Source organism: Actinia tenebrosa, unplaced genomic scaffold, assembly GCF_029948245.1.
Source record: "Actinia tenebrosa isolate PJP-AT-01 unplaced genomic scaffold, QUT_ActTen_1.0 PGA_scaffold15__27_contigs__length_11533743, whole genome shotgun sequence".
In the NCBI taxonomy this organism is placed as follows: Eukaryota; Metazoa; Cnidaria; class Anthozoa; order Actiniaria; family Actiniidae; genus Actinia; species Actinia tenebrosa.
In genome coordinates, this window is record NW_028292575.1 from 1,708,043 (window position 1) to 1,724,159 (window position 16,117).

The following is a 16,117-nucleotide window of genomic DNA, read 5'->3' on the forward strand; positions in this document are numbered from 1 at the left end:
AATACTGTTATTGACAATAATAAAATAAAAATAAAATAAAACGTTATGATTTCCTAGAAACCCTCGTCCCAATCCCCTTGCTAAATTCCACCTTGCTGTGCAAAGATTAGAAGGTGCTGCACACCGAACTGTTTCGTCTAAAAACATGGCTTTTCTTCGCTTTAGATCAGTCTATTGCATCTCAAAAAATGATATAGATATAAATGAACGTACAATTTTCAGTTCTGTGTGTATAACAACAGCAACATTGTCTGCTTACGGCGCATTTGTCCAGCTTCGATTCTGGTCTCGACAACTAAAAGACTTTGATAGCAGAAGGAAGCCTTCTTCAAATCCTGTCATAGTATTCTGTTTAGCGCTAGCTGACCTTTTTACATGTATTGGTGAGTATTGATACTTATATTTCTTCTAAGTTTTACTATCTATTTAGATTAATGTCGTTTTATTTTATTATATACAAAAGCTTGATTTGGCTTAAAACCGGAAATCAAGCTAAAACAAAGTTTGACCAAGTACAGATACATGTAATTAACTTAAGATTTTTTTATCAGCTTTATTACATAATTGTAATTACAAAGTAAAGTATACTGAATATGAAGCTTTGACGTCTTAGCCGCCATTTTGGTTGATTTTGACAAACGATTTGGTTTTGGTGACTTTTTGTCATGTCAGCTGACATGGCGGCCATGTCATGTCTTTTGTCCTTTTATTCTCATGGAAACATGGAAGCGATTCACATCAACAACTGTGTAAATGATTTGTGTAACAATGAAATGGCATAGCTGCAAGCCAAACACAGCTTTCATAAATGTGTAGTTTCAGAAATTATCCATACCCTCCCATCCCCAGGGGAATTTGGAATTTCCAAAGGGGTAGGGGGGTCAGAGAAAGAACAAAATTGCAGAGTTTGTGGTTTGTGATACATTAGTTTTAAAGGGTTCTGGTTGAAAGCTGACACAAGCTCCGATCATCATAAATCTTTAGCAAACAACAGTCTACACATTCGATATAGTGGATTGTGGTTAAGTGTTTAATGGAAACCTTTTGCAAATTTGTTTTAACTGTTTGAATGTCTTGTTGACGATTTTTCGCTTCTAATTACACACGTTCTCACGTGAAGTTCAGAGAAGGGAGTTCAGTTGTAAGTCATTGTCTCCACTTCTTAACAAAGGTCAAAATTCAACCTAACAATGACATGTTCAAACAGCCAAAACAAATGTGCAAAATGTTTCCATTAAATACTTGACCGTAATCCGCTGTAAGATAAATTCTTGTTGCATCTCCCTTTTCATATTATATACATATACTGGAAGTTCATTGTTGATCTACCATCTATATTCAAGTTTATATATATTATATATACATTGTTAAGGTAGATCAAATACAAGTCATCTCTTTAGCTGTTAAGTACTCTGAGTTTCATGCTTACGTGATCATCAGACAGACTTTAATGAAGAATATATCTTACTTAAGTGGCCTATATACATATATTATATATATTTGGGGAGGGGCCCGAGGGGGTGTTAAAGTTGAAATAAATCATTGATTCATTTATTAATTAATGGTTTCTTATTACCATATTTTTTATCCCCAGGTGTCATTTTGATGTCTATTCTACTGATGACTGTGTCTCCACCTTATCATAACCCAAAGTTAGATAAAAATATACCAAAGGAAAAGTGGTACAAATACATAGCTGTTCCCATAGAGGTATGAACACCTTGTCATGCTCTGTGTTATCTCCCATTCTTGTACCCAGACCCTTCTCACCAAAAAATCGTAGGCTCTGGTAACATACAAACCAGAAGACCCAGATTCTAGGTCGACAGGTATATGCACATTGACTCCACTTATTCTGACTTCTGGTATTAAACTCAAACCGTCTTTTTTTTTCTTCAAAAGAAAAACAATCAAGCTTATTTATACATTGTTTATGGAACAGTTTATTTGTCTGTGATTAACATTCCAAAAAATAAGCAATTTAACGAGACCCTCTGATGCGTATGGTAAAGTATTCAAATTTCAAACGTTGACTGTAAAATCAGCGAACAGGAAACAGATGACTATGCAAAAAATTTAAACTGTTAGAAAGCAACTGTTAGAAATTTAAAGACCTTCAGTCTTATCGATACCCTGAACCGCCTCTGAGCTGATATCAGTAAAATTAAGGGCATATATAGCTTACGCTCAGATGGAATTTGCATTTAATATGTTTTTTTTTAAGTTAAGGGAGAAAACCAGAGAACCCTTATAAAAATTCTTCAAATCAAGGGAAAGACTTAAGAGACTGATTTCTCTTCCTAGAGTTTCACCATGTTTGCCTATATATCTTCCTACATGTGGACCCTGGCATATGCCTTGGATATATGTCTACAAGTTTATAACAAAGATAAAAGGTAATTAGCTGACATAAAATACTTAAGCATTGTTGAAAATGTACATTTTATTAGTTGTAAAATTTCATTGGTGTATGTAATTTGTATATAACTGTCATCAAGAAAAACAATATTACAGTAGTGTCATCATTATCACCATCATCATCATCACAAAATTCACCATCACAACATCATCGTCATCATTATTATTATCATTGTCATCTTCACCACCATCATCATCATCACATCACCTTCACATCATTGGCATCATTATCATTATCATTGTCATCTTCACCATCATCATCATCACATCATCATCACATCACCATCACAACATCGTCATCATTATCATTATCATTGTCATCTTCACCATCATCACCATCACCATCACATCATCATCACATCACCATCACAACATCGTCATCATTATCATTATCATTGTCATCTTCACCATCATCACCATCACCATCACATCATCATCACATCACCATCACAACATCGTCATCATTATCATTATCATTGTCATCTTCACCATCATCACCATCACCATCACATCATCATCACATCATCATTGTTATCATTATCATTGTCATCTTCACCATCACATCATCACCGCACCATCATTGTCGTCATCATCATCATCAATGTCTTCTAATCATTATCAGCATCATCGTAACAAATCTGATAATGTTTTATGAAATTATAACATTCCGATAAAAATTCTCTTTTTCAGCCTGAGAACAAGAGGATACCTGATCTGTTTCTGGTTAGCTCCTGTCTGGTTAGTTGTTGTTGGCCAATATGCAAACCTTTACAAATCAATAGGATTGTAAGTACTTCATACATAGGGGTTATCAGTCGGCTAAGCATCTGATATGGCTGTGTATTTTTAGGAGTCACAGAGTATTTTGGCGAGCCTTATGCGAGCCAAAATACAAGTGACAATTAAAAATGCAAAGCCGTATCAGATGCTTAGCCTGATGATAAGTTGTTTATCATTTAATTCTGCAAAGAAATGCTCAATTTCTCTCTAAACCCTATCGTACTCAGCAGGAGCAGATGAGAAGTGCTGATACGGTCTCATATCAGGCATGGTCTTTTACCAAATTACTCACCTTCTTTGCAATATTAAGTGAGGGAGGGGGATTGGAATTTCCAAGGGGTGGGGAGGGTCTGAGGAGGGTATATTGTGTAGTACCAGAAAATATCCATACCTCCCCCATGGAAGGGGATTGGAATTTCCAACGGGTGGGGAGGGTCTGAGGAGGGTATATTGTGTAGTTACAGGAAATATCTCTGCCCAGACCATAGTGGGTCATTCTTGAAGGCATCTCAAATTATATCATTTTTAAAAAACTTGATATCAAAACCAAATCCTACTGTTCCAGCCAAGTGGTTTCGACATCTTTAAGATCCTAATATACATGAATTTTTCTTCTTAGTTGTTCTATAAAAGATCAAGAAATATTACATTACATGGTGTGTTTCATTCCGCTTGTCTGTGTGGTTATCTTACTTCCCATTATTTATATCCTGGCTGTTTTGAAACGTAAGTTTAGTATTTTTTCTTCTCATACGATAACCATTGTTATGGGAAGCCATTTCGATGTTACAGCATGTCGTACCTAGTACTTGCTGTAAGTCAGTACCGTACGTTTCCCACTTGTGCGATAACCATCGTTATGGGAAGCCATTAGTAGGACGTGTTACCCTATATGTCTCGTAAGTCATTAAGGACGTATGTTACGCGCTCATAAGAAAACGTCTATGACTATTTTCTTAAGAATAATAATAACTGTGGGCAAGATATGCTTTGCATAATATCACACATTGTTTCAATACAGTACCATACAATAAGAAAACAAAAAGGACGTGGCATGCACAGTCAATAGACACTTTTCGAGTTCCAAATTACTGCTGTGTTTCTTGATTACAGACTCATTTACTCAGGCTAAGCCTCGATTTTGTGAAGAATATCCACGTTTTCCAGTCAAGGTCCGTCAATTTTCAAAGTGTTCGTATTGTTGAACTTGTGCATTCTTTACTTTACCGTTGGTATTTGCGAGTAATTAGACACTGATTCGAGGCTTAGCCTGAGCAAATGAGTCTGTAATCAAGAAACACAGCGGTAATTTGGGACTCGAAAAGGGACAATTGATTATTTGATAGCATCATTTAGCAAAAGTAACAAAACATGTTTCTTTGTTATTATAGTTCGGAAGAACATCATGACTGCTCATGGCTGTTATACCAACGCTGAACGAGAACTCTTGTTTGCTGTCAAAAAGAAGTTTCTGCTGATTGTATCTGTTTTTATGATTTGGTAAGCGAACAGTGGATCTTATTATTATGAATTGTACTCTCTATCTCGCTTCTGATTGGCCGAAAGCCTTCAGCCAATCCCCGTTTTTGTGAACTTAGCACTATGAAAGATTTATCCTATCAAGGGGTGGGTGGCTTAGATGTCATTATTACATACCTTCTGATTTGGTTAGAGTGGCAAAGCAGCCAATCAGAGCCTGTTATATATAATCGTGCAACTCGACTGGGGATAAGGACATGAATAATTCGCAAACCGTCTTAATGAGAGTTAAATTTGGTCTGCACGCAGGCTATCTCAATGAAAGTCTGTATTTCTTCTGTAGAAACACTGGAAAATTTCTGTTTTGTTTTGTTCGTTTGTTTGTTTGTTTGTTTTTTTGCACTGGTTTATTTTCACCATTTTATTCACGTGTGTTGGGCTTCCTTTGGTGTTACGGACTTGCACAACTCGACGACAGGGTGGCTTAGCCTCTACGAGGCCGTAGCCACAAAAACAATACGTTGAGGCGGTTAGGCGAGTCGCACACTTTTTGAGTACACGTCTTACCTTGTTTTCCCAGTTGGATAACTAATGTAGTGGATGGATTCATTGACTTTTCCATTGTGTTGCAACAAAAAGATCAGTATGTAAAGGAAAATGGTACTTCACAACATTTCAAACTGCACTTCCCCATATGGATTGTAGAGGTAGGTTTAGATTCGTGTATACACAATTCTCACTGTTTCCTTTTGGGATTCCTTTGTTTGTCATTTGAGAGGAAAAGACTGAAAATCAATGGGGTTTAAGCTTCTTCCGTTTCTGGTTCCTAGTCTTTAGCCTTGATTTACGTCACTGGCGTCTTCAACGGGCAATCAGCATGATTTGGCTCGTCGGAGACGAAAATAGCTAAGACATCTTGCGTCACTTGGCGTCATCAATGATCAATCAAATCTAGTTAAATGCCCTTTTAGAAATAAAGGATTATTCCAGGCTCCATTCTACGACAAGGGTTTGAGCGAGAGGGGTCTGGGTAACCAAGAGTAGAACGGTTAGACTCTAGAACCAAGATGCACTTATAGACCCCTTGCACTGAGTCCCGAGAGGAATTGTTCTGGGGGACAAAACAATAGGCCGTCTTTTCTTGTTCCAAAAAATCTATTGTTTTGTCCCCCAGAACAATTCCTCTCGGGACTCAGTACAAGGGGTCTATTAGCCAATTCGTAAGATCTTATGTGAAATGAGTAGGGTCTGTGTACAAGAATGAACGAGTCCGCCGTAATTGTGAGATTTTCAAAGTCTATTACAAAGTACGCTTTAAAACTTAATAACTTTTGTTTATTTACACACACATTACTGATATTAGATAATATGAATCCAGCTGAGTTCACCTTCAGAACAAACTGAAGGTCAACCAATCAGAATTGAGGATTCAACATCGTATTTTGATTAGCATTTCCCATGATTCTGTGAACAAAACCAATCAAATATTAATTCTTCATTCTTTAAATTGATCGTAAACGCTCTGCCGAACTCATGGTTGATTTCTATATCAATAGACAAGAGAAATTAACTTTAACAGTCCCTGCTCGGAAAAAATGCTAACCAAAAATAGTTTACCCATAATTCCATAAGGGGAACGCAATCAACTCAGCTGGATTACAAGACCATATATTATGCCGATTGAAAAAAATCAAGATTGCCTGAATATAGCCCTAAATTACACAGCATCATTGTCTTACTCTTCTAACACTCAGGAATACCATTTCTAGGCCATTGTCAACCCTCTACAAGGGTTTCTCAATTGTATTGTCTACGGACAAGCGAGGGAAATGATGAGTTGCTGTCGAAACTGTTGTCGACCATCAACATATGCAGCGTACACATCATTTATCTGGCCCGAGACGAGATCCGATCCAAGTGAGAGTTTCCTCATCAACAGCCAAGAGGTTCTTGAACGCAGTCCGTTACTTCGTCAAGCTGACAATGAATCTCGAAATATAGCCCACTCCGAGGGTAAGACGTCACCGTTCTTTGAGGCCAAGAAAACGTATATTCCACGGTTGCTAGGGGAACCAAGGATTACTTAACAGGAAATAAAAGAAGGTAGAACTCGTTGCAATATCGCGTTCATGACCATCATGCTCTAAGAATTACCCCTGCCAGTTAGCACTTCGTTAGCATTTGGTCTGCTCAGTAATAGACTTTATTTTTCGATTTTCTAAAATACCGCTCTATTTTTTTGCTTACGCAATTATGTGCTCAGGGTTCGACTCGTTTCAGTGTTAACATTTCACAAATACCAACAGTAAAGAAAAGGTTGCACTACTTCTACAGCACAAACACTTCGGAAGGCCTTCACTGGAACACGTGCACACATGTATGCTACATAAGCTCGAGGCTAACCCAGAGAACTCGAAACTCGGGCAATGATTGTCGTAGTTTGCTTGATATTGATCAAATAAAAATATCTAGCTTTATGGGGAAAACAATGGGATACTTGGTCATTGGATCCCTCAGTGGGGCCTTAAAGATTCTATTTGAAGCTAAGCTATCGCATGATCAAGCTTATCAAGCTCCATGGATGTAACAGAGTAGCATAGGAAAAATTGGTGTATATTTTCAAATAGTTAAACTTGAGTTGAAAAAAAAAAGATTGACCAAGTGCAAAGTGAAGTGATATATATCCATGGTACTTTCTCTCTTTCCTTCATTTTATGCCTCTTTGTGTCTTTCCTTTTCCTGGTTCTTGTCCTTGTTCCATCTTCCCCTTCTTCTCATTAACTCAGTAATATTTCAAAGTGAAAGGACTTTTTTTAGTTCACATCCAGTGAAAGGACCTTTTAGTTCACATACAGTGAAAGGGCCTTTTAGTTCACATCCAGTGAAAGGACCTTTTAGTTCACATCCAGTGAAAGGACCTTTTAGTTAACATCCAGTGAAAGGACCTTTTAGTTCACCTCCAGTGAAAGGACCTTTTAGTTCACATCCAGTGAAAGGGCCTTTTAGTTAACATCCAGTGAAAGAGCCTTTTAGTTCACATCCAGTGAAAGGACCTTTTAGTTCACATCTAGTGAAAGGACCTTTTAGTTTACATCCAGTGAAAAGACCTTTTAGTTTACATCCAGTGAAAGGACCTTTTAGTTAACATCTAGTGAAAGGACCTTTTAGTTCACATCCAGTGAAAGGACCTTTTAGTTCACATCTAGTGAAAGGACCTTTTAGTTCACATCTAGTGAAAGGACCTCTTAGTTCACATCCAGTGAAAGGACCTTTTAGTTCACATCCAGTGAAAGGACCTTTTAGTTCACATCTAGTGAAAGGACCTCTTAGTTCACATCCAGTGAAAGGACCTTTTAGTTCACATCCAGTGAAAGGACCTTTTAGTTCACATCCAGTGAAAGGACCTTTTAGCTCACATCTAGTGAAAGGACCTTTTAGTTCACATCCAGTGAAAGGACTTTTTTAATTCACATATATTCATCTTGTCCTATAAATGTACCCATTGCTTAATTTCATTGCGTTAAAAACCAAGTTTTGCGGTGCTTATTTTATGATTTCTTTAATATAGGGTAATATAAATGTTTAGTTCCCAAGCAAATCTGTCGTGAGGTGGGGTAGGAATTTTAATTCGAACTCTGTTCAACGATAGCCACCCTGTAGAACCGCTGTTTAGTTGTGCTGCTAAAGTTGATTGTGCTGCACTCTGAAGAACTTGTTCAGAACTTGTTTCCTGTTTCTTTTTTACATTACTTTCTGAATTTCCATGCAAGCCATCTTTCATCTTATATGAACGCTAATGTTGGTTGTGCTGCACTCTGAAGAACTTGTTCAGTGTATTAACAGCTGCATTGCGAAGATCTTTTTTTTTTTTTTGCTCTTTGTTTCCTGTTTCTTTTTTACCTTATACTTTTTTAAAGTTCCATGCAAGCCATCATTCATCTTATATGAACGCTAATGTTGGTTTTGCTGCACTCTGAATAACTTGTTCAGTGTATTAACAACTGCATTGCGAACTGAGATCTTTCATTCTCCATAGATACAACAAAGGATTGGCAATTGAATTAATTTCGATTATTAACTCGGTCAGATAAATCATCTTAAACCTTTCCACAGATAACTCATGTTGACCAGAATCATGAGAATCTTTGAGAGATATACCAGAGTACATACTAGAAACGATGTATGGTATATAAAAGAGCATTACACAAACAACCACAAGAAGCATTGTATTGAACGTCCCTCGATATTTCTCGATATTGAACGCCTGGTTTTCTGTAGGTGGTGTTTCATTTGGAGCAGTGTTGGGTGACACTGATGAAGATAACTTTTTCAAGGAGTAAAACGCTATAGAATAACAAGCGATTACGGTTGTCACCATCAATGCCTGATAAGATGAAGCCAAAAATATAAGAATATGAAGTGGGAGACTGATGAAAACTAAACCTGGAATTGCTATAATACCTGTAGCTATCCACCCTATTAGAAGAACCAATGCAGTACGCTTGAAAGTAACAACACTTCGATACATGTTCTTCAATCGAATGGCCAACAAACGATCAACACCGATAATTGCTATAGTCAAGAGAGACTTTGCTCCCATCCAGTACCCAAGTACTTTAAGAGCAAGCCAAACGCTACAGAAAACCTCCTTTAAATTCATTAGAATTGTGATGTTTTCGACGACGGCCAACGGCTGTACAATGGCGCCCGAGATAAAGTCCGTGAGAGCAAGATTTGCTATCAGAATGTACGAAGGTTTGTGTAAAGAAGGAGTCCTCCAGATCGTGTAGAGGACAAGAGCGTTCAAAAATGTTGCTGAGACGGAATTTGTCGCGAATACCACAGATAAAGGTATTCGGTAATCTGGTAGCTTAAGATCAAACAAGTCGTAACCGCAGCGAGCGTTCATTTTGTACAGTATATAGAACACAAGTAAAGAGATTTGAATGGAAATCCCCAAACAGACTGTAAATCCACCTGTTAAAATTGATCTGGGTACCCTGAGCACGGCGATGTTTCTCTTGGTACTTTGACTAGTTCAAGACGCTTTCACTCTTCGAAAAATATTTCCTTGAAAAATAATAATATAAATGTTTAGTTTACAAGCAGATGTGTAGTGAGGTGGGGTATTTTTTTAATTGGAATTCTGTTTAAGGAGAGGCACACTGTAGAACCGCTTTAAATTGAATTATCATTATTCAAGATTCGTCCAACATGTAAACAAAACGAAAGGGTACACTGGTGATACCAATATATGCTTCGAGCTTTGTCTTTGACTCCCATATACCAACCAATAGATGCAAAGATTCATAAAAATATATCTCCTAAAAATAATTGATGGAAATATTCATAAAACAGCCAATATGTCCGTCTAAATGATTGCTATCCCAAAATGCTGTCTTCAAGTCCGCCACAAAAAAGTCGCCCTTTTATCATCTTTCTTATCTGAAAACGTTTTTAACTCGTGGATACGCGAAGCGTCAAGAAACGAGTTATTGTGATGGGTCTGAATATGCAAATGTGTCACTCGTTCAATTACTCGCTCACTCACTTTTTCCGTGCAAGTACCTTACACATGCTAATGTACATTTCTTGACCTTAAGTATGGTAAGTCGTTGACACCCTATGGTTTTAGAGTTAGTCGAGATTTTTGCTAGCAAGGCGGATTATATAACAATGAGTCGACAACCACACAAAGGGCTTCACTTTTTTACTTTTTGATTGAAGTAGTCATAACAAAGTTTTCCCACAACATTTCTCTTATTAATTTTTCGTTCATGCTAGCTGCTCAAACAAAGAAATACGTTTTTCGGTTAAGAAGGTGTACAACTCTGTAACAGTAGGTAATAACCACCTTGGATGCCGCCTTATTTCAGGAATAATATTATAATCTTTTTAAAAACATGTTCAATTTTCTCTAAAGCTAAGTTCTTGGTTACAGCGTCTAGCTTTTCTTCTTTGTGTTTGGTTACGAATACAACGTGTCTGAGGTGGGATATTTGCATTTCCTTTGTCCGCCAAAAGAAATAAGTTTGGCGGGAAATCAAGCGCCATCCCAGGCCTGTTTGGTGCCATCAAAGGAAAGCTTTGGGAATCATGTGTGCTACCTAAGAATCCAGTCTGGAGAAACCGAATGAAATGTCGCATATCATTTGCGTGTTCATGAGGTGGAAATGTCTATGTTCACTATGTGCTTTCGTCTTCTCGTCTATTGGGCTACTATCTTGAAAAAGATTCAGCCACTGCCATTCGCCGCCTGAAGAGTTAATCGTGAGAGAGGAGTCAAAACATGAAGCGGCAGCAAGAGCAAATAAAGAGTGTGCAAGCCAAAAGAGAACAAGACAGCGAAAAAACAAGTTCAAGAATACTTGATGATCAAATAAAAAACGTTTTTTGTTTTTGTTTTGAATGAATTAAAGTATTATACTTTGAAGCTTGTAGCTCTCATCGTTACATAATCCCCCTTGCTAGCAAAAATCTCGACTAACTCTAAAACAATTGGGTGTCAGCGAGTTACCATACCTAAGGTCAAGAAACGTACATTAGGTAAGGTACTTGTGCGGGAAAACTTTACTCACTCGCTCACTAAGATGTTAGCAGATCGATAATTAAACGTTTATCGATCGTCTTGCGTCGTGATTTACGAACGTTCAGTATAGACTACTTTCGCTATTTATATGACGAATTGAACTGCTGATGTTTCATGTGGGATATTTTTAGCACTGTGGACCCACTCTGCACATGTGCAAACTCACACTTAGTTTTATATTCGGAATATTTATATCAAAAGAATCAAGGAAAGATGCAAGTTGAAGTAAAGTAATACGATTAACGCCTAAACTAAAATTCCAATGAGTCAAACCTTTTTTTGCTGATGTGTTAAAGTAAACAGAAACGCTTATGTACAATCGTCAACATATTTAGATTTTTTCAGAAGACTCGTAGCTAGAGCTGGATGCATGGAAAAAAGAAATGTTCATTGGATTTCAAAACGAGATTCATAGAGTTTTTAAGAAAGTTCGGCTAGGTTTGTCATCCAAATAATTCGTTCTGAATAAAAAGTAGATTGATCGTCGGACATCACAAACAGGCGAACCAATGCTCTTGTATGTTAACTGCGAAGGTACGAATCTACTCAATAGATGTCGCTCAAGACAATTGCAACTAGTATCCACGAGTTCGCCAAAGGGCAATTTGATTTAATAATTGCCATAGTTTAGCTAACTCTCTTCCAGTGCAATGGACAATATTAACAATGACTAACTCATGATACGCAACTGGTGTTTTGGAAATTGTCTACTCCTTAATCCAGATAAAACTAAACTAATGGATTTTGGGAGTCGCCATATCATAAGTAAACTTCCAAATTTCTCCTTATCTTCGTTAGAAAAATAACTTGTACATACCCGCTTCGTAAAGGACCCGGGTGTTGTTTTTGACCCCAATCTTGAGGCCCAAATCAGTAACCGGGCTAAACATGCCTTTGATAGCAAGTTATTAGTTACTATAAATAATTCCTTTAGTGAACTGTATTACTACTATTCGTCAGTTTTGTCTAACAGTCTAAAACCAACTTATCTAAACTCAAAGCCGTCCAAAATAGCCGCTCGAATTGTTAGTGGCAAGCGCAAATTTGATCACATCACGCCTACGCTAAAAGAGTTGAAATGCCTCCTAGCCAGCAAGCAAATTTATTAATCTAACTAACTAGTCTAACTTTTAAATGCGTGTCTAGTTGCGCACCACCATATTTGTTATCGCTGTTTGTAACTAGGGGCGGCGTTAGCGGTAGAGACGCGCTCTTCCCACAGGCTTAACATTCCGCTGTTTGAGAATTCCTCTAGCCAAACGACATTTTAATATTGGACTGCTTCTCTCTGGAACTCTTTAAGTAAACCTCTAAAACTTAACCTTTTTTTTTTTTTTTTGTTTGTTTTGTTTGATTTTAAGATAAAATTAAATAAGAACTCAATTATTGAACACTACTCCCACTACAAATTACCAGGGGAAAATTAGCAGAAGTTTCGAATACAGAATTAAGTCTATATAACCTTACTACATTGATTACTTTTAGATATTTTAGCATTTATTTTTTAGTGGTGATTCTTTTGTTTGTTTGTTGTTGTTGTTGTTCTTCTTCTTCCTCTTCTTCTTCCTCTTCTTCTTCCTCTTCTTCTTCCTCTTCTTCTTCCTCTTCTTCTTCCTCTTCTTCTTCCTCTTCTTCTTCTTCGTCGTCGTCGTCGTCTTCTTCTTCCTCTTCTTCTTCTTCTTCTTCTTCTTCTTCTTCTTCTTCTTCTTCTTCTTCTTCTTCTTCTTCTTCTTCTTCTTCTCTTCTATCTTCCTCTTCTTCTCCTCTTTCTTCCTGCTCTCTTCTCTCTTCTTATTCATCTCTTCTTCTTCTCTTCTCTCTCTTCTTCTCTTTTCTCCTCTATCTTCTTCTTCTTCTTCCTCTTCTTCCTCTTCGTCTTCTTCGTCTTCTTCTCTTTTTTCTTTTTTTGCTCTTTGTTTCCTGTTTCTTTTTTACATTACTTTCTGAAGTTCCATCCAAGCCATCGTTCATCTTATATGAACGCTAATGTTGGTTGAGCTGCACTCTGAAGATCTTTTTCAGTGTATTAATAACTGCATGGCGAAGATCTTTCATTCTCCATAGATACAACAAAGGATTGGCAATTGAATTAATTTCTACCATTAACTCAGTCAGATTAATCATCTTAAACCTTTCCACAGATAACTCATCTTGACCAAAACCTTGAGAATCTTTGAGAAATATACCAACTAACATACTGCAAACGATGTATGGTATATAAAAGAGCATTACACAAACAACCACAAGAAGCATTGTATTGAACGTCCCTCGATATTTCTCGATATTGAACGCCTGGTTTTCTGTAGGCGGTGTTTCATTTGTGGGAGCAGAATTGGGTGACACTGATGAAGATAACTTTTTCAAGGAGTAAAACGCTATAGAATAACAAGCGATTACGGTCGTCACCATCAATGCCTGATAAGATGAAGCCAAAAAAATAAGAATATGGAGTGGGAGACTGACCAAAACTAAAACAGGAATAGTTATGATACCTGTAGCTATCCACCCAATTAGAAGAACCAATGCAGTACGCTTGAAAGTAACAACACTTCGATACATGTTCTTCAATCGAATGGCCAACAAACGATCAACACCGATAATTGCTATAGTCAAGAGAGACTCTGCCCCCATCCAATATCCAAGCATTTTAAGAGCAAGCCAAACGCCACAGAAAACATCTTTTAAATTCAATAGAACTCTGATGTTTTCAACGACGGCCAACGGCTGTACAATGGCGCCCGAGATAAAGTCCGTAAGAGCAAGATTTGCTATCAGAATGTAAGAAGGCTTGTGTAAAGCAGGAGTCTTCCAGATCGTGTAGAGGACAAGAGCGTTCAAAAATGTTGCTGAGACGGCTGTTGTCGCGAATACCACAGATTCAGATATTCGGTAATCTGGTAGCTTAAGATGAAATTCGTCGTAACTACAGCCAGCCTTCATTTTGTATCATACATAGAACACAACTAAAGAGATTTGAACAGAAATCCCCAAACAGACTGTAAATCCACCTGTTAAAAATTCAAAAAAATAATATCAGTATTTTAAATAATGTTTACTGGAACGCGTTTTTATCACAAGAGATGACAAATTTTTCTTATGTTCGATATCCTTCCCGGTGTTCGATAATTGCTGTATTTGGTCGTATATATTCGATGACAAAGCAAATAGCCAAGTTTACATGACGGGGCTCATAACTTTGAAGAAACCCCTGACAGAAATATTAATTAAAGAGCATTCCATGTAAAAGCTGTATTGATTCTAATGCTGCTATATATTTAATTCTTTTCAATCTTTCAAAGTAATATAATCTTATTCTACACCTATCCAGCTACTACTAGAACAAGAACAAATGATTCACGCCCTTGTCTGGACAGAAGATAGATTTAAAGAGATTGAAAACCATGAACATATTCTTGTAACTAGGACAATCAAAATAATTTGCAGTAATTTGTCTCTTTAACTCATTTATAAATACTTTGATGTAATTAAAACAGGAGTTTTGGAATGCATACAAATAAACCATCTTGGAAGAAATAGCAGTAACACTGTCATCTGATGATACATCTGAGTCCGTGAAATCTCAGTTTAACTAGCAAGATCTGGACATCCTTTGATAAAGTGTTTTCCACTAAAAAGGCGATATATAGGGACCCTCCATTCGATTTAAACCCGAGCTATTCGCTGATTGAATCCATTCGATTTTGACCTATGTTATTCGCTGATTGAATCTATTCGATTTTAACCCGTTTTATTCGCTGATTGAATCTATTCGATTTTAACCCGTTTTATTCGCTAATTGGATACATTCGATTTTGACCCATGTTATTCGCTAATTGAATCCCATTCGATTTTGACACATGTTTTTCGCTAATTGAATCCATTCGATTTTGACCCGCGTTATTCGCTAATTGAATCCATTCGATTTTGACCCGTGTTATTCGCTAATTGAATCCATTCGATTTTGACCCGTTTTATTGGATAATTGGATCCATTCGATTTTGACCCGTTTTATTCACTAATTGAATCCATTCGATTTTGACCCGTTTTATTGGATAATTGGATCCATTCGATTTTGACCCGTGTTATTCGCTATTTGAATCCATTCGATTTTGACCCGTGTTATTCGCTAATTGAAGCCATTCGATTTTGACCCGTATTATTCTCTAATTGAATCCATTCGATTTTGACCCGTATTATTCGCTAATTGAATGCATTCGATTTTGACCCGTGTTATTCGCTAATTGATTCCATTCGATTTTGACCCGTATTATTCGCTAATTGAATCCATTCGATTTTGACCCATGTTATTCGCTAATTGAATCCATTCGATTTTGACCCATGTTATTCGCTAATTGAAGCCATTCGATTTTGACCCATGTTATTCGCTAATTGAATCCATTCGATTTTGACCCATGTTATTCGCTAATTGAATCCATTCGATTTTGACCCGTGTTATTCGCTAATTGAATCCATTCGATTTTGATCTGCGTATATAGCAATATATGCTTATCGCGATGTCTTTGACATCCCTAAACCAACCAATAGATGCAAAAATTCATAACAATATCATATTTCAGACAAATAATTGCTTTTTCGCGTGTTTAACATTCGTATATATATATTTATTTCAACCAACAGATGGAAATATTCATAAAATAGTCAATATGTCCGTCACATAACTGAAATCCCAAAATAATGTTTTCAAGCCCGCCAAAATGAAACGTTGCCCTTTTATTATCATATCTGAATTATCTGAATGCGTTTTTTTAAGCCATCGTTGAGTCATCAAGTTTCAGACTGAAGCCTTGAACAGCCTTTATTACTTGGGTATGAAAATCCACATAGGTTTCG

General features: G+C 37.0%; 2 protein-coding genes across 5 annotated transcripts; one reads left to right on the plus strand and one right to left on the minus strand.

Moving 5' to 3' along the window:
* Positions 1-90: 90 nt before the first annotated feature.
* LOC116306514 (G protein-coupled receptor 143) lies at positions 91-14,805 on the plus strand. Of its 4 annotated transcripts, none has more exons than XM_089030349.1 (9): positions 91-383; positions 1,595-1,710; positions 2,305-2,396; positions 3,109-3,204; positions 3,818-3,924; positions 4,590-4,698; positions 5,258-5,384; positions 6,447-6,780; positions 13,408-14,805. In XM_089030349.1, exons 1-8 carry the CDS (start codon positions 146-148, stop codon positions 6,762-6,764), a joined length of 1,203 nt encoding a protein of 400 aa, XP_088886475.1. In that variant the 5' UTR covers positions 91-145; the 3' UTR covers positions 6,765-6,780; positions 13,408-14,805. The 4 variants fall into 4 exon arrangements, with proteins under 4 accessions (XP_088886475.1, XP_088886476.1, XP_031572455.1 ...); XM_089030350.1 differs by lacking the exon at positions 13,408-14,805 and adding an exon at positions 8,956-9,785; XM_031716595.2 differs by lacking the exon at positions 13,408-14,805 and adding an exon at positions 8,791-8,948.
* LOC148910809 (uncharacterized) lies at positions 13,133-14,206 on the minus strand. Its single transcript, XM_089030357.1, has one exon. It carries the CDS (start codon positions 14,204-14,206, stop codon positions 13,250-13,252), a length of 957 nt encoding a protein of 318 aa, XP_088886483.1. The 3' UTR covers positions 13,133-13,249.
* Positions 14,806-16,117: the final 1,312 nt, after the last annotated feature.

Excerpts from the sequence above, each read along its gene's own strand:
- LOC116306514 (XM_089030349.1), top strand. The coding sequence starts at position 146 with ATGGCTTTTCTTCGCTTTAGATCAGTCTATTGCATCTCAAAAAATGAT. Across the intron at positions 3,205-3,817 it reads CTTTACAAATCAATAGGATT|TTGTTCTATAAAAGATCAAG; the intron begins GTAAGTACTTCA and ends TTTTCTTCTTAG. Across the intron at positions 5,385-6,446 it reads TCCCCATATGGATTGTAGAG|GCCATTGTCAACCCTCTACA; the intron begins GTAGGTTTAGAT and ends TACCATTTCTAG.
- LOC148910809 (XM_089030357.1), bottom strand. The coding sequence starts at position 14,206 with ATGAAGGCTGGCTGTAGTTACGACGAATTTCATCTTAAGCTACCAGAT.